Raw genomic sequence first — 19,143 nt, 5'->3', positions numbered from 1 at the left:
CCAACCAACTCGCCACTCTGGTCTCCACTGAGGTTGCGATGACCATGGACCTCTGCCTACTTCAACGTGTCGGTGCTGAAGCCTAGCTAAAAACCTCACTCATTTTCAGATGTTGGGGACTAGAGAGCGCTTCTATCAACTTGAGACTAAGAGAAGTCAAGGTTTCTGGTCAGAAGATTATCTACCAGACAACTTTCGCCTGCTCTCAGCTTCCCAGTCTTTTCCTTCTCTCTCTCTCGCTTGCCACCCCTCCTCTTCCTCAAGAAGGGCAGGACTTTTTTTCGCCGGTCTCCGTGGGAACAAACAGCTCCCCCCACCCCCGCCGCCTTATAGACTGGCCTTTTTCTGTTAGCCAACGCCTGTCTTGCCCCACCTCCCTGCCCTTCTTCCTCCCCACTCTCGCCCCGTCTGGCGGCGTCGAGCATCTCCTCGGTCGTCTTTCCCCTCCGTTTCCTTTCCTTCCCTTCACAAGTGGGGCTCTATCCGTGGTCCCCACTCCTCCCCCCCCCCAGACACACACACACACCCTACGCGCACCGTCGCCCTTTGCGCCCAGCCCAGCCGGACCCTCCCCATGGCCGCAGGCAGCTACCGATGCAACCGGACCCTGAGGCTCGAAGCAGGTCAGTCGGTGCTGCCGGGCTCCTTGCTCTTCGCGGCGGGGCTGCTGGGCAACGTGTTGGCGTTGGGGCTGCTGTGGCAGCACCATCTGAAGGCGAAGTTGCAGCGCGGGCAAGGGCGGCCGCGGGCGTCCGCTTTCTACCTTCTGGTGAGCACCCTGGTCGCCACCGACCTGCTGGGCAAGTGTTCGCTGAGCCCGATCGTGCTGGCCGCCTATGCTCACAACCGCAGCCTCATCGACCTGTGGCCGCCCGCCGCAAGCAGCGAAGTTCAAGTCAGCCAGCCCGGGGAGGACCCGACGCGCTCCCCCGGCACGCTGTGCCAGCTCTTCGCTTTCCTCATGGCCTTCTTCGGCTTGGCGTCCACCGTGCTGCTGCTGGCCATGGCCCTGGAGTGCTGGCTCTCGCTCGGCCAGCCTTACTTCTACGAACGCCACACCAGCAGGCGTTGGGGCGGGCGGCTCACCGGCGCGGCGGCCGTCCTCTGCGCTCTCTTCTGCGCCCTGCCGCTCCTGGGCTTCGGCAGCAACGTTCAGTACTGTCCGGGCACGTGGTGCTTCATTCGCATGGCCGGCGGCGGGCGGCTCTACTCGGTGCTCTACGCTAGCCTGCTGGGCTTGCTGGTGCTGGCCGTCGGCCTGTGCAATCTGGGCAGCATGAGGAGCCTCTACCGGATGGCGCGTCGCCAGCCCCCGCGCAGGACCCACCTGACCGACCTGCGGGGCCCAACCGCGCCTTCCAAGCTCCCTTCCTCCGGGCGCACCGAGGAGCTGGGCCAGTTGGTCCTGCTGGCCCTCATGACGGCCCTTTTCACCATCTGCTCCCTGCCGCTGATCGTAAGTAGCTCTTTGGAGGACGGGGAGGTTGGGGCGGGGGGGGTGGAGAACTAATGGGAGAGGGCGGACGAGAAGGAGAACTGTTCCCGGTTCGCCCTCTGTGCGCGGCATAATGGGCCCACCGAACTCCTGATGGGTGCCATCGATCCCTTTCTCTCCCCCCCCCCCACCTCGGGATGCAGTTTAACTACCCGGGGGAGAGAAAAAAATCGAGGGAAGAGGAAAGGGCTCAGAGGGAGAGGGGAGAAAAGCGAGCGCCCGCTTTGCTTTCTGACTTTCTTGTTGGATCTGGCGCGGCTGGGAAAGTTTGCCTGAAATCTTGGAGATCTGTTAGCAGTCTGTGCCAATAGTGCAGTAGAGGAACCTGCATCTGCGGGGGAGGGGGGGAGGGGAGGGGAAGGGGGCAGTGACGCCCCTTACCGTTTTGTGGGGATGGGTGGTTGGGCTGCTTCTGGACATCTGGCTGAGTTGCGGTACAAGATTTTGTTTCCCCTTGCCTAGACGGACAAAATTTGCCTTCGAATCGGGATGTATTGTCCGCAAAGTTGGTCGAATTATTTTTGACCACTGAAGGCAGAGTATTCCATATGCAACAATTGCACTTCTCCAGAAGTAAAAATGCAGCGTTTTCACCAAAACACAAAATCAACTGCTTGGGATAGCCTAGTTAACTAATATGACTGTATAAAGGGATATGTTTTCCCTGTGCAGCCACATTTTTCAGTGAATTGTTTAGCTCTAATCTTGTCTTATCTTGTTTGAATCATTTGTATACTTTCTTTTCCTTCCTCTGAAGTCTCACTGAAATGGAATAATCAGAAATATCTATCTATCTATCTATCTATCTATCTATCTATCTATCTATCTATCTCTCTCTGTCTATCTATCTATCTATCTATCTATCTATCTATCTATCTATCTAAAGAAATAAAGTCCACATCATACAGGATGGTGAATAGCAGAGCAGTCGTAACAGGATGGAGTCATTTTAAGAAAGGAGCCAAGAAGAGGTTAGCTGCCTTTTTTCAGAGGCAGAATTTTGAATGAGATTAAGTGTTTTTTTTTCTTTAATATGGAGGTGATAGAAAGTAGATCATTCTTTCCCATCCTCCTTGTAAAAGGAAAAAAAGATCCACTTCCTTTCTTTTTATAAGAGTTTGACTTTTGTTTCATCCATAGATTTAACCAGAAGTTATTGGAGAAATGTCCGTGGTTGTTTTCATTTTCTTCATTCATCTTGATATACCTGTAGTCCATTTCTAATTCCAGATGCTTCTAGATTTTATGGTGATTTTAAAAATTAGATGCATAATCTAGACATTTATATTGCAATCCAATAAAGTGGAGTAATGTTACAATGTAGATTTGAACTTGTAAACTGCATTTAGATTCCAATGTTATGACTTGATCGGAAACTTTTTCTGAATGTTATTAAATACATAACATATATCAACCATCATATAGAATTATCCTGTATTGTTTTTAATTGTTTTATGTTTTTATGATGTATGCCACCCAGAGTCACTGGTTGTGATGAACTATAAAAAAATAATCACTAAAACCTAATATATAATTTATATTCAACGTGAAACATTAAATTTAGGATTCAGATTTTTAACTTGCAGCTGAATTGCAAATTCTAACTCCTGAGCACGATTCCCAATCCAGTTATTTTCACTTCTAGGAAGGTTCCTCATTCTGAAGGGGTGAAGATTTCTATTCTCCAGGAGCAGAGAATTACTAGGAATGATGAAAAAACTGATTTAAATCACTTTCAAGTGTTTTCTTCTTCGCAAGTCTGACAGTCTGCTCACATCCTAGAGTCTATTTGTGATGAGTGCATGCATCTTAACTCATATTGAATCCCCTAAGATTTAGTGTGATTTAAGTTGCCAAATATCCAAACTATGCATTTTTTTAAGCACCAGTAATGATAGAATTGCTCATCTGCATACAGCCTGCTGTGTCTCTAAAAAAGTCAAGAGTTATGAATTGATTAATTGCCAGAATTAGTCTGTTGAGTAAGAATTATGAGTGATGGTGTATTTAAAGACTTGTTTTGGCTACTTATACATGCGCAAAAACAGTTTAGAAATGCTTTGCATACCTTAAGCAATCATGCCTAAAGAATAACCAATTTTTTTTAAATCTGAGGCAGGACAGATATTATCAGATTACTTGTCCAGACAGTTGCCAGGAGTCAATACTGACTCAAAAGCTCAAAAATAAAATGCCCCACCAGAGGGAGGGACAGAAGGGGCTGCAGTAGCATCATGGGGTAGCCCAGGAAGTGGAGCTAGCAGTGCAGGTGGATGAAGAATGCACCTGAAGAGGAGCAGCACTGTCAATCTCTGGGCCAATCACTTTCCTAGCCATAGCCAGAATAACAGAGTTGGAAGGGACCTTGGAGGTCTTCTAGTCCAACCCACTGCTGAAGTAGCAATAGCACTTAGACTTATATACCACTTCATAGTGCTTTACAGCCCTCTCTAAGCGGTTTACAGAGTTAGCATATTGCCCCCAACAATCTAGGTCCTCATTTTATCGACCTTGGAAGGGTGGAAGGCTGAGTCAACCTTGACTCAAGTAGGAGAACCTGAGTAGGAAAACCTTTACCATTTCAGACAAATGGTTGTCCAATCTCTTTTTAAAAACCTCCAGTCTTGGAGCATCCAAAACTTCTGAAGGCAAACCATTTTCACTGGTTAATTGTTCTAACTGTCAGGAAATTTCTCCCTAGGTATAGGTTGCTTCTCTCCTTGATTAGTTTCCATCCATTGCTTTTTTATCCAGCCTTCAGGTGCTTTGGAGAATAGCTTGACTCCCTCTTCTTTGTGGCAACCCCTCAAATATTGGAACAAGCCAACACCTTGGATACAAGGCCGGAACAGGAACGCAACAAGCCTTCTTCCTGTAATGCATAAAAAAGGTGCTTGGGAAATTGTTTTCTGGCTATATATTCGCCTCCTGTTTCAAGGATGGGAGAACACATTAATAAGACTGTGAGGCCAATTGACCTTTAGAAGGAGTACTGCCTCCTAAGAAAAAAATTCCATGAAATTGTTCCGGATGAGACTTCCTTTCAAGATTTTATTTATTTCATACAATCCCCTTACTGAATCTCCTTGTAGTGATTCAATAAATCAATTATATCTTGGGCAAAAAAGCAAAAGTCCATTGGCTTTTCCACTATGAACCTACAAAAAAAAAAAAAAAGGAAAATCCATTGGATTTAATGGAGTGGAGGAAGTGCAGAAAAAATGAAATGACAAAGGCAAGAAGTGTGGTGATAATACATCTAGGTACTTAACAATACCACAGTCACCATCCAAGCTATTTCTGCACAGTTGGTGTGCTAGCCACACACTCAACATAAGGAAATTGATTTATTGTGAAGGGGACCATTCAGCATGCTATTTCAGAATTTATTTATTGATTTGGTTATTTGTTCAATTTCTATGGCTGCCCATCTCAATCTCAATGCCAAACCAATCATTTTGAAGTATAAGGGATGGTCGTCGCTTAGCGTGTTGTGTGGACTCAATCAATTGTAGTTTATTCAATAAACCATGGTTAAACAAGTCATAGGTTTAATGAGGTACTAAGACCACTCTAAAAGCCCTAGTAAGACCACACCTAGAGTACTGCATCCAGTTTTGGTCACCACACTATAAAAAAGATGTTGAGACTCTAGAAACAGTGCAGAGAAAAGCAACCAGAATGATTAGGGGACTGGAGACTAAAACATATGAAGAACGGTTACAGGAACTCGACATGGCTAGTCTAGTGAAGAGAAGGATCAGAGGAGACATGGTAGCAGTGTTCTAATATTTGAGGGGCTGCCACAGAGAGGAAGGGATAGAGCTATTTTCCAAGGCACCTGAAGGCCAGACAAGGAATAATGGATGGAAACTGACCAAGGAGAGATTCAACCTAGAAATGAGGAGGAACTTTCTGACAGTGAGAACAATCAACCAATGGAACAGGTTGCCTTCAGAAGTGGTGGGAGCTTCATCACTTGAGACTGTCAAGAAAAGATTGGGCTGCCATTTGTCAGAAATGGTGTAGGGTCTCCTGCTTGAGCGGGGGGTTGGACTAGATGACCTATAAGGTCCCTTCCAACTCTGTTAATCTGTTAATCTGTTAATAGCTTAGAATAGCATGTCAACCAGTGTTTTCCTTGTCTTTGCTTTGATTGGCAGTCACAACACTTCAAGAAAAGGGATCTTTTCCAGCTATAGAAATTATTACTGCAAAGGCCAGTGACTGAACTAATGATCTTTAGTATATCTGCCAAATGTTACCTATGAAGCCGAGAATTTCTTTGTTGCAATCAACCAGGCTTGACAACATTCATCTGAAGCCAATGGATTTTTCAAGCCACAGGAAGGCAACATTAGCAGCCATTGAGACAGCAATCATGTCACCCCACTGTCATTTCTTCTCCCAGTTTGGGGTGCATCATTTGAGATCTTGGGATGGTTGCAGGCTAATTCACTGCTCACTCCAGCAGTTCGATTCTCACCGGCTCAAGGTTGAATCAGCCTTCCATCCTTCCAAGGTCAGTAAAATAAGGACCCAGATTGTTGGGGGCAATATGCTGAGTCTATAAACTGCTCAGAGAGGGTGTAAAGCACTATGAAGCGGTATATAAGTCTAAGTGCTATTGCTATTGCATGCAACTCCCCCCCCCAACAGCCCAAATCTTCATGTGGTGGTACCCAGACCACTCCCAAGAATCACAGCAAATTGTATCTTTGTCATATTAAGAATTGTAACTTTTAATGTGATAGGAGGGAAAAATTATCAAATATAAAATAATCAAAATAGAAACAAGATTTGGTTAACTGAATTTTAATGACATTCAAATTCTGTTTAAATTCTGGGCTGGTTGTTTCTCCTTTTGTAAATTTGGCCAGTGACATGCCTCTCAAAAGTTAAATATATCACTCAGACCAATACAAAACATTGTGTGCTCCTGTTCAGGTACAAGATAAAGCCAATTCGGTATTCATCTGTGACTTGAGGGAGGCACTCCTTTTCCGGGACTACTCTCTTTACTCAGGAAGATGGATCCATCCTTGCTAAGGGCAAAGGCAGTTCTTGACCGCAAGTCCTGACCTTCTTCAATGATGTATCAGAATCTCAGCCGTCTTGTAGAAGCAGAGAAGCCAACCAGTTAGAAAAGGCAGTGTCTTAGGAGAAATAGTTTGTTCCCAGCCAGCACTAAGTACAGATCTATCCTTGCCAGAGAGACGCTCTTAAACAAAATGGTGGACCCGAAAAGACCTTTCTAACTGCAATTCTCCTTGATAAAATTCAGAATCCCAAGTGCCACATGGAACTGCCAGAATAGAAATTCAGATCTGAGGTCAAAACAAGCAGAATTATCTGAAGCTGCAGAGAAAAATTGAAGTGGGATCATTTAAGGGACAGTTGACGGTCCATAGCTACTTTTAAGCTGAACTAAGACCTAAAATAGATCTGCTTAGGAAATGGAAGATGGGCCTAATCACCGTGGAGAGGTAGCCCCAAGTGGTTAATGCCCACAGAATGAAAGAAATGCTAACGTGCAAAAGGAATTTGGGCTCACTAGGAACACTAAAAGCATGAAATGAAAGATGGTGACTATAGGCAAAGAATAGAATAGAATAGAATAGAATAGAATAGAATAGAATAGAATAGAATAGAATAGAATAGAATAGAATAGAATAGAATAGAACAGAACAGAACAGAACAGAACAGAACAGATGGAAGGGACCTTGGAGGTCTTCTAGTCCAACCCTAAACCATTTCAGACAAATGGTTGTCCAATTTCTTCTTAAAAGATTGGAAATTCCATGTAGCCTTTTTGCCCTGGCATAAGCCATTACCTGTTTCCTGTGGATGCAACTTCATCTCATTGTCCACCAGCTGCTAAGGAAGCCTGAGGATGTCTTTGGGTGCTCTGGAATAAAAGCATCAACTAAAACAAATTAATGGAAGAAGGTATTTTAACAGCTTGGGATAATAAATGGTTTATTTACCCAGTGCCAAAAGTAAGAGTGAGATCATCCTCCTTGGGAGGTGTTCCATCAGCAAGGAGTACCATGGGTGAGGCCTTATTTCTTTAGCACCATCCTTCCTGTTGTAGATGGTAGCAACTGCCAAAGACAAACCTCCTTTGGACAGATTTGAATATTCCTATGTTGACCTGAGAATGGGGTCCTGACTCATCACAGGCAATCCTTTTCTGATCCCACTTCTGACCATTTTGGATGAGCTGCTCTTTGCTTAGACCAAAGTTATGGAAAAGGAGGCCTGCATTAAAAAAAAAAAAACAGGAAGAAAAGAGAGAAATGGGGGTTGAGGATGGCAATATCCATCATCACCAGTTCTGGCCAACATTGTACGTTGTACAACACACCAAAACCATCTGAAACTGTCTGCTAAAACCAATCCAAAGGAAGCTCTTAACTTTTGTGTCTACCTTAGATTTCACTTGGGAGGGCAAAAAATTCATTAGGCAGGTAAGTTCACACCTACTGTTCCACCATCCTGCAGTTTGGTGCACTTGATGGATTTATTTTTTGAATGACTCATCAAAGTCCCAAAGTACAAAATCTTGCAGACTACATTTATATAGATGGATTTTTTTTTCTTTTGTATGGGTCATCTCGTTTGCTGTCAAGAAGTCTAAATGTTTCTTCTGTAAATTCTGCAATCCCCCCCCCCCACACACACACACTCAAAATCAACTTATTATATAGATTCTGGCCCAGTGTGGCAGTAGAATTCAGGGACTTAAAAGTATTGTACATGAAAATAAAATATGCAGAAGAAGGTACACATACAATGGCTCAGCATATAATTGCTGAGAATGTCTAAAGAAATTGCATACAAAGCAACACCTCCATGCATGTAGAAAACTATCATTAGAGAAAGATTGTGCTGGTTTTCTACATGCTGGGAGGTTTTGCTTTGGGGAACATTCTGTCATGCCAACTCTCATCTAGATCCCCCACCTGGATTCTGTCACATTCTCATCCTGGACATCACAATCAGTTTCAACTTTCCTTGCATTCCGCAGGGAAGTACACCTACTTTTGATAATATTTCATGTGCTAAAAATAGAAATTATTGTAGAGTATGAGAACTACAAAAAGAAACATATCTGCAGACCAGAGGATGTGTGTGTTCTTTTTATCTGCTTTCTTCCTATAGCAGCAAATTTATGGAAAGCAAGGCAGTAATTTTCTTTAGGCTACCTGTAAATCAAAAGCAATTTTGGGAGGTTTTAACAGGGTAAAAATGTACATTGTTGTTTTTGTCAGGGTGATGAAAACCTGCTGAGAATCACGCTCCTAGGGGACATTCCTTGCCCTTTTAAGGTGACAATAAAAGCATGTAGTCAGTAGGGTTGATGAGGATACAAGCAGGAGATTTTCTCCAAGGGAGTCATGTTCAGGAATGGCAAGTGATTGGAGTGTTGGAATGAGTTGTTCAGACCTTGTGGTTCTTGATTGGCTGACAAGCTCAATTTACTGTAGAACACCTGCATTTCCAGAAAGATGAGAGCTTCAGTGATGCAGGAAGTAATGCAGTGAAGTAGCCATCCCTAAATATATGCCCTTCAGATATGTTAGAATTGCCAATTCAATTATGATGTTTGAAAATTCACAAAATTTCAAAATGTCACACCGTGCCTGTCCACCCCATCCCCTGCAGTCACTCGATCACAGTGTGGGTGCTTGGCAATCTGTTCTCACTTGCAACCTGTTGCCAAATGTCCTACAATCATGTGATCGCCATTTGCATTCTTCTCTGCTGGCTTCCCCAGAAAGTCAGTGGGGAAGCCAGCAGGAAGATTGCAAGCAGCTGCCACTTGCTGAGAGGATTCCTTCTTGTCTCTGGAGACTGGCTGAAAGAGCTACCTGCTGAAGCTGAACTCCTTCAGTGGGGTGGAGAAGTTGCCTACCAGGGCAGTTCCCTTCCATGCATGGAGGGAAGCCTAACACCTCTGGTATGGTAAAAGATAATAAAAAAACAGATCTGCCAACATCTAGAAACAAGTAAAGTAAAAACTATCTGCATGGGTTTGTTAAAAACACATCATGCCAAACCAATCTTATTTCATTCTTCAACATAGTGACTAAATTAATAGACTAGCGAAATACTGTGGACATAATATACTTAGACTTCAGCAAGGCATTCGACAAAGTAGATCACAACCTACTTCTTGGTAAGCTAGAAAAAAGTGGGATAGATAGCATCACCACCAGATGGATTTGCAACTGGCTGACAAACCTTACTCAACCAGTAGTCCTTAATGGGTCTAAGTCTACATGGAGCAAAGTAAGCAGTGGGGTAGCACAAGGTTCCATCTTAGGCCCAGTACTCTTCAATATCTTCACAAATGACTTAGATGAGGGAATAGAAGGGGAACTTACCAAATTTGCAGATGATACTAAGCTGGCAGCAACAGGGCCGGATTTTCCTATAGGCTAACTAGGCTTCAGCCTAGGGCCTCAAGATCAAGAGGGGCCTACATTCCCTACATTCAAATTGTTAGCAAAATTAAAATTACACTTTCACTATAGGTGAAAGGGCCTCATAAGTGGAATAGCCTAGGGCCTCTTTTCATCTAAATTCGGCCCTGGGCAGCAATAGCTATGACCCTAGAAGATAGGCTCAAGATCCAGATGGATCTTGACAGACTTGAACACTGGGCCCTATCTAACAAAATGAAATTCAATGTAGAGAAAAGTAAAGTCCTACATTTAAGCAAGAAGAACCAAGACTACACATATAGACTGGGTGAAACCAGGCTTAATAGCAGTAACTGAGAGGGATCTTGGAGTCTTAGTGAACAATCAGCTAAGTATGAGCCAATAGTGTGCAGCAGCAACCAAAAAAGCCAATGCAATCCTAAATTGCATTAACAGAGGGATATAATCAAGATCAAGTGAGGTACTAATACCATTCTATAAAGCCTTAGTAAGACCACACCTAAAGTACTGCATCCAGTTTTGGTCACCACACTACAGGGTGGATAAAAATCAATGATTTTTTTTAAAAAATCAAAAAAATCAGATTTTTTTTATTTAAATCGGATTTTTTTTATTTAAATTGGATTTTTTTGATTTTTATCGAATTTATTTTAATAAAAAACTTTGGGGGTAAAAATCTATCGTAAGATAGTTTTCTATTTAAGATACATAAATAATTTAGTTTATTCAGCATGAAATGGAGCTTAGTTATGTAGCATGAGGCTGTATATTCTGCAACACTGGGACTATCGGTGAGTCAACAGTGGGTCAAAGGAGTAGCAGAGATGACAGTTGCTCTTTAAAAATTATGATTTAAATCGAGTTGATTTAAATCAAGCCTTTTTACTAGTGATTTAAATCATGATTTAAATTGTGATTTAAATCAACTCGATTTAAATCAAATCCACCCTGCCACACTATAAAAAAGATGTTGAGACTCTAGAAACAGTGCAGAGAAAAACAAACAGGATGATTAGGGGACTGGAGACTAAAACATATGAAGAACGGTTACAGGAACTGGGTATGGCTAGTCTTGTGAAGAGAAGGACCAGGGGAAACATGATTGTTGAGGGGCTGCCACAGAGAGGAAGGGGTCAAGCTATTTTCCAAAGCACCTGTAGGCCAGACAAGGAATAATGGATGGAAACTGAACAAGGAGAGATTTAACCTGGAAATAAAGAGAAATTTTCTGACAGTGACCACTAAAAAGTGGTCTCATCAGACTCCCAAGGGAGCTCGTGGCACCAAAAAGTTAAGAAACTGATCTAAAAGGTCTATTCTACAGGTGGAATGCTAATATAATACTCTTTTTCTTTGTTTTCCCAGGAGGGGGAGCTTTTAAGACACAGAGACTTAACAGTTGATAGTTTTTTTTATAACTGCCGAGCAGCCTCTGACTTTCCAACCCTTTCTCCGCTCTGAGTCTTCCAGAACTATTGGAATTACAACTCCCAGAAATCCAAACCATACTGACAACAAATACAATAAAAGTTCTTTATTCACTTGCACTTGCACTTGCGGTGGGAGGAATGCCTCCCACCGCAACCCTCTAGAAAATGCCTTCTCTGCTCTTAAGCAGCCCCAAGGTAGATGCCAGAAAAAGCAATTAATTATATAAACTTCTAAATGTTGAATGAATGTCTCCTGCCTACATAAATGTGCTTGTAAATAAAACGATAATCTTGATATATTTTAAGTGATGCAGTACTTATATTTTAAGTGATGTAGTACTGTCAGTCCTAGAAGAGATCAACCCTGACTGCTCTTTAGATCCTGAAGATGAAACTCAAATACTTTGGCCACCTAATGAGAAGGAAGGACTCACTGGAGAAGAGCCTAGTGTTGGGAATGATTGAGGGCAAAAGAAGAAAGGAACAACAGAGATTGAGGTGGCTGGATGGAGTCACTGAAGCAATAGGCGTGAGCTTAAATGGATTCCAGAGGATGGTAGAGGACAGGAAAGCCTGGAGGAAGGTTGTCCATGGGGTCGCGATGGGTCGGACGTGACTTCGCAACTAACAACAACAACAAAGTACTTATAAAAGCAAGGTGTTAGGTGCAAAAAGAAATGAATTAACTTGTGCAGTAAAATGCACAGCCTTGTTCTCATGGCCTCTTAGAAAAGTGCATCTAGTCAAGAATTCAGTTCTATCTGAACAAAGATAACAGATTTTCTCCGGTCACCCTGTGTGTGTAACAAACAGCATTGCTTTCCTGAATGTTCAGTGCAACCCTCTGTGCTGCTTTTGTTGCGCCAGACCGGGGCTTCTCAAACTTAGCAATATTAAGATGTGTGGGAGTTCAAATCCACACATCTTGAAGTTGCCAAGTTGGAGAGATATTGCAGTAGACTGACAGCCCCTGGAAACAGTTTGCATGAGTGGCTAAAGGTAATATCTTTGATAAATCAGCATAGTAATTGAGAATTGCAGATTAGTTACAGGTACTCCTTATAATCATTTGTTTAGTGACCATTGAAAGTTAAAAAGGTGGTGAAAAAATAATTTATGGCCATTTTTTACGCTTATGGCGATTGTAACATCTCCATGATTATGTGATCTAAAAGTCAGACGCTTGGCAACTGGCATGCATGTATAACTGTTGCAGTGTCCCAGGGTCATGTCAGGGGTGAAAAGCTCCCGGTTCAGACCGGTTTGCCTGATCCAGTAGCGATGGCAGCGGGTGGTTCAGAGAACCAGTGGCAAAAATCCCTGTCTCCCCCCCCCCCATGCCCAGCTGAGTCACGCAATCATCAGAGGCTGTTTTTTTTACTTTTAAAAGCATTTTTTCTACAACCTCTTCGGCTGAAAAAATGCTTTTAAAAGTAAAAAAAAGCCTCTGATGATTGCGCAGCTCAGCTGGGATCGTCAGAGGCTTTTAAAGGCATTTTTTCTACAACCTCTGGCTGAAGGAAAAAAAATGATTTTAAAAGCCTCTGACGATTCCAGCTGAGTTGCCTGATCCTCAGACACTTTTAAAAACATTTTTTTACCTCTTCGGCCAAAGAGGTTGCAGAAAAAATGCTTTTAAAAGTTTAAAAAAAAACGGCCACGCCCACCCAGTCACATTATCACCACCACCACTCTCCACCAAGCCATACCCACAGAACCGGTAGTAACAAATTTTACATTTCACCACTGGGTCATGTGATCACCTTTTGCGACCTTTTGGCAAAGTCAATGGGGAAGCCAGATTCACTTAACAACCGTGTTACTAACTTAGCAACTGCAGTGATTCACTTAACAACCGTGGCAAGAAAAGTCATAAAAAGAGACAAAACTCTCTTTAACAACTGTCTGGTTTAGGAATGGACATTTTGGGCTCAATTGTAGTTGTAAATCAAGGACTACCTGTACAAGAGTTTGGCAATTTAAGCAAGCTGATAAGCAACGCAAAACTTGTGTCACATCATGATTCCTAATGCCCAGGTTTTTATTGGGTGACAATAAATGAAACTTCAGAAGTGATTTATTCCATGTATTTTAATAGCCTTCCTTCCTATATGTCTCAAGGATATCTAAATATAGGTGGAAAAACATGTCAGCCCTTTGAGGTAAACCAAATTAGGAAATTAGGATTCCACAAGAAATACCAGGACTTTACTGATATAGGCTATAATATCACAATCTCGAAAGCCTGATGAAGTTTCCCTTCCCTCCATCTTAACAACAAAAAGAATGAAGGCAGGATCACTTTAACTTTCTTTCTAATACCTCCTTCTCTTCCTGGGCTTAATTTATATTTTGCTAACAGACGCTGAACATCTTATATTTATAATCATAAGATTGTATCTTACGATGTATGATTTATCAATTTTTTGTTTGTATGTACACTGAGCTTATGCACCGGAGACAAATTCCTTGTGTGTCCAATCGCACTTGGTCAATAAAGAATATTCCTGTTCTTCTCTAAGGTTATTGCTGTGGTTCCCTACAAGATCCCCAGGCATTCCTATGGAGAAGTTTTCTTTATGCAACATCCCCATCAACTGTAAGTTTCTTATAGAGTCTTTCCATCTCTTACCTCTTACAGATCCGAGCTTACATTGGAGCTTTTGCCCCCGATGCGAATGAGGCAGCAGATCTTACAGCCCTCCGTTTTTTCTCTGTCAATTCCATTGTGGATCCCTGGGTCTTCATCATTTTTCGGACATCCATATTTCGCAGTTTGCTCCAGCGGTTTTCTAGGAGGCTAAGTTTGAAGAAGGATCTGCATTCCCAAGATCAGCTCCTGGGAACTTGGCAGAGGAAAGAATCCAACGACATACCATAAATGGATGGGAGCTGGAGATGATACAACTGGACTTCTTCTTGTGGCACATCATGGTCTTCAAAGCCAAAGTGTTGCAAGTCAATGTTTATTAAGGTTGAAAAGGGGGACCAAGATAACTCTGTGGTACTGGCTGTAGCTTCATTGGTAGACTTTTGTTCTGGTGCTTCTTCAAAAAGCCCAAGATGCAGTTGTCATAGATAGGACTCATTCATATTATGGTAACAATTTACTTGACTGGTGGGATCCATTTGCACAGAAGCATTCAGAAATGTATTTAAGTCCAAATATTCTACCAGAGATATTGGGCACTTTTAAGTTCCAATTACCTTTTCTACCAACAGATTGGATTTGCATGCTGCAAATCTGTGGTTTAAATGATTAGAAGTTGAGAAGGAGAAGAGGAATGTTCTCTGTATGTGTGAACCCTGTACCCCAAGCATGGGAGCTGATATTAATTGACTAACCATGGAAACTCACAAAAGACAAGTACAGAATATGGAATAGAAGCCTTCAGGGATATGGACTAGAAAAAGCTGCTATGCACATTCTTTCTCTTTCTCATTGCTCTGTGGTGGATTTGTGACAGATGTATTGTGTGTCCATACTTAGAGCAATTTGCACTTGTTCGTTGGCCCCTCTAAACAGAGATATTGTAAAGCTAGAGAAAGCCTTGAAAAGGAACAATTCTATTGGTGGGATTCAGCCAGTTTGCACCACTTCGGGAGAACCGGTTGTTAACTTTCTGAGCACTTTGGCAAACTGGTTGTTGGAGGAAATCATTAGGGCAGAGAACCGGTTGTTAAATTACTTGACTTCCACCACTGAATAATTCAAATGATCAAAGTGTCATTGTAATCTTAAATAAATGTTTAAATTGAGGGTTCTTTAAAGCAAATGGTTGAAAAGCAAACATTTTGACTGCTATATTTCCGTTAAATAAAGATTAAATATCCATTATCTCATTTTGGGGGGGAAAATCCAATTATAGCTTACACTTTAAACCTAAGAGGAAGCAGATTCATTTTATTGGTAGCTTATACAATTAAATACAGTGCGATTGACTGAATTTTACAATAGTTATCTTTAGAGAAATGTTCAAGATTGAAAATATTTTAATTATTTTTTTAACTGTCCCCAAAATTTAACAATGCAGTAAATTTGCAAGATGCTTGTGTTTTTTTTTAAATTAAAACTATTTGAAGAGGAAATATGAATTGGTTTTGAATGCAAGTGCATATAGTCAAAGCCATAGTTTTCATAATTGTAATATATAGCTGTGAGAAATGGACCATCAGAAATACTGAACAAAGAAAAACTGATGCCTTGGAATTATAATAGTGGACAGAGTTTTTCAGAATTTTTGAGAATGCCTGGGAATGGCAGAAGAACAGATTGTTGAAGACTAATTGAAGCAACACCAGAATGCTAACTAGAAACACTAATAAGAAAGCTCAGATTTCAATATTTTGGACCTGTAATGAAAAGGCAAGAATAGCTAGAAAAGACTAGCTAAAGGACTGGCACATGGAAAAAGCTAAAGCAGAAAAGAAGTAGTTAGAAGCTATTAATAATGACACAGGTGGGAGTTTATAAAGAAGTGGTTATTGACAATCTGGAAAAATGATGCCTAGATTGTTCACCAAGAGTTAAAAGCAATTGAATGAACAACAGCATCCAGGCCATCAAATGTTCTGAAGCTTAGTCAGAAGCCGAGCTGATTCAACAGCAGAAAAAATACACTGAATAATTTGGTACATGCATACTGTATGTTCCTTTGAATTTTGGGTGCCTTTCTGATTGCCCCACCTTAGAGTGGGTATATTAGAGGTGGCAGGAGCTAAAGGAAGGGCAGCTGAAGTGTAATATCTTCGTCTAAAGAACAGTAACAATGGCTGTGGCTTTCTAATAAGTAACTTTCTCTTATTAGAAAGTCACAGAGTTTTGGACTGCAATTCTCTTAGCTTCTTAGACCTAGGATTGCAGCTGCTTTTCTGAGCTCTAAATGGGATTCCAGGAAAAATTCCATTTGGCATATGGATTGGCTTCTCTCCTCTCCAGGGTGCTCTGGAATTCTTCTTTGCTTTCAAATCCTAAGTATTGCAAAGCCTAGTTTCCACTGTTTGTTTAAAAATAATAATAATAATAAGGGAGCAACATCGTTCTTCCTGGAATTAGAGCTGATAGGTCTCAAATAGCAATTCCCAGACATTTGGCCAATGGAGGTGAAGAAATGCTGGCACAGTGGCCAACCTTTGCTAGAGGTTGCTGTCGAACAGTTCTTCTCAGTGCAATTCCAAAAGTTCTGTTTCTGTATACCAGCACTGGAAGGTTAAGATGCTGGAATATTAAGAATCACTGTGGATCGTATTCTTCTCCTTTGTCCCATTCCTCAACATATGTCAGCAAACCTAGATGGGAAGCAGCAATACAGTGCCTGCAACGACCAAGTATCTTTCCTCCTCCCCTCAATTGCCATCAACAGTGCACCCAAAGTTAAAATTACAATAATATAAATGTACTGACTGTATTGAAATAGTGCAAATCTGACAAATCCGAAACTCCGCATGAAAACCTATAAGAATTTGGCCCTGTTGCACCAACTCTTGTAAGATCTCAAGATGAAACCATCAAAATCTTGGCATTATCTGCTGAATTCATGAAATGCGGGATGGTGTGAACCTAAACACCTGACATGTTTGCAGTTTCTTCATTTTATTAATTCTCTTCCATAGGTTGCCCACAATAGGAATGCTGTGTGAGTGGTGGGCACAAAAAAAAGAGAAAAATGAAGAAAAATAATTTGCCTCTTTTCTTTCTGACTGCCACAAATTGCACAGATGACCATCATGGATCTCCTATTGCTGTGCTTGGCCCAACCCCATTTACCGGAACAAAAATTGAATTCCAGGTAGACATATAAAAGTTTGCACTGGACAAGGTCAAAGAGATTGCAGAATTATTCCCTTTCAGCCTGCCATAACTGTTACATGGATTTTGACTTGATACGAACAGAAAATCTATGGTTTTTCACACAATTCATTACTGTGATTTTTTTTAAAAAAAGGGATTAAGACATTTACAAAGCCTACATTGATATCTCTGGATTTCCTGGGCACATCTGTCTGGACATTGTTGACTGAGTGTTATATTAACTTTTAATGGCTTATTATATTTTTATCCACTATCAGTACTCTTATCATTGCTTGATTGGCCCTGTGCAATAAAACAGTTATGGTCAGCCTTTGATATTTCTGCAGCTCAGATATTGTGGATATATTCCCTGGGGAAAAAAGAGCAAGAAATTGACAATGTCTAGTTTTTAGTTATTTTTACAGTACATGTAAAAATGTACTGAATACAGGTATATTCCAGAATTCTGCTAAATGTTTATTTCTAGGAAATAGATGCATGCACTTTTAATACTTACAGTCATCTGAAAAGACAGATCTGTAATGGATACTTTATTACTTTGCATCCACAATTTAATAAGATGAGCCAATAACTTAGCTTCTATATTCATTATATATATTAATATATATAACAATATATATTATTCGTTCAATTGACTATGGGGGGACAGAGTGAGGTTGAAAGCAAAACAAGGATGATTTCGCAGAATGTAACGCCAACCAGAGAATTTTGCAAGTTTAGATATTTAATATTTAGCCTCTTGTAACACAAATACCTAAGAGCCAGGGGTGAAATGTTCCCGGCTCGGGCAAGTAGGTAGCGATGGCATCGGGCAGTTCGGAGATCCAGTAGCAAAAATCCCTGCCCCCGCCCCCCATGCCCAGCTGAGCAGTGCGATCATCAGAGCCTTTTTTTTCCTTTTAAATGGCTCTGACAATCCAAGCTCTGACGATCCCAGCTGAGTTGCCTGCTAACCGGTAGAAAAAAATCCCTCCCCCCTCCCCCCCAGCTTGCTTACCTTAGCTGCTGGTCGCAAGGCCTTGCTGTAATCCCTGCAATCCATTGCATCAGCAAGGAACTGAATCTCCCTGCCTGCAATCAAGCTCATCGGTGAGCAGCTCTACCTGCCTGCCTGCCTTCCTGCCTGCCTGCCTTGTACCTTCTATTTCAGGGGTCTCCAACCTTGGCAACTTTAAGACTTGTGGACTTCAACTCCCAGAATTCCTCAGCCAGCAAAGCTTCTGGGAGTTGAAGTCCACAAGTCTTAAAGTTGCCAAGGTTGGAGACCCCTGTTCTATTGGGTAAGTTTTTTTCCCCTTTGGGAACTTTAAAAAAATAGTTAATTGGGTTTTTTTTTTTTAGTTGTTCTTTCTTTAGACCTAGCCATTTAAAGTTTAGGAAGTTTTAAATTTAGTTTTCATATAAAAATAAAAATAAAATAATATTTGTGCAGCTTTCTGAGATTTAGTGTGTTTCTGTAGTGTTTCACTCTAACTACACAAATACACAAAATCTCACAAAACTGTATGTGGAATTTTGTGTGTGTAAAGTGGTTCCTGCTTGTTGCAGGGGCCATTTTGGGTCTAGCACAGCTGCTTTTACATTGTGGGTGAGCCAGTTGTGTTGTGTTGTGTTGTGTGTGTGTAAAGTGTGAAAGTTGCTTTTTTGGGCTTTTTGTGGCTGTGTGAGGTTCCTGCTTGTTGCAGGGGCCATTTTGGGTCTAGCACAGCTGCTTTTACATTGTGGGTGAGCCAGTTGTGTTGTGTTGTGTTGTGTGTGTGTAAAGTGTGAAAGTTGCTTTTTTGGGCTTTTTGTGGCTGTGTGAGGTTCCTGCTTGTTGCAGGGGCCATTTTGGGTCTAGCACAGCTGCTTTTACATTGTGGGTGAGCCAGTTGTGTTGTGTTGTGTTTTGTAAGTTAAAAAAGGGCAAAGAAGTGACATTGACTTGGCCACGCCCACCTGACCAACAAGCCACGC

The 19,143-nt window shown here is 41.7% G+C and overlaps 1 protein-coding gene across 1 annotated transcript; it reads left to right on the top strand.

Moving 5' to 3' along the window:
- Positions 1-218: 218 nt before the first annotated feature.
- PTGDR (prostaglandin D2 receptor) lies at positions 219-18,064 on the top strand. Its single transcript, XM_087895087.1, has 2 exons — positions 219-1,456; positions 14,017-18,064. The coding sequence occupies exons 1-2, from the start codon at positions 575-577 to the stop codon at positions 14,254-14,256; spliced, it is 1,122 nt and encodes a 373-aa protein (XP_087751213.1). The 5' UTR covers positions 219-574; the 3' UTR covers positions 14,257-18,064.
- The last annotated feature ends 1,079 nt before the right edge of the window (positions 18,065-19,143 follow it).

The sequence above is a fragment of the Pantherophis guttatus genome, chromosome 1 (assembly GCF_059756535.1).
Source record: "Pantherophis guttatus breed Tessera chromosome 1, ASM5975653v1, whole genome shotgun sequence".
Taxonomy (NCBI): Eukaryota; Metazoa; Chordata; class Lepidosauria; order Squamata; family Colubridae; genus Pantherophis; species Pantherophis guttatus.
The sequence above is the reverse complement of the archived record's forward strand: the minus strand, read 5'-3'. Positions and strand labels throughout refer to the sequence as shown.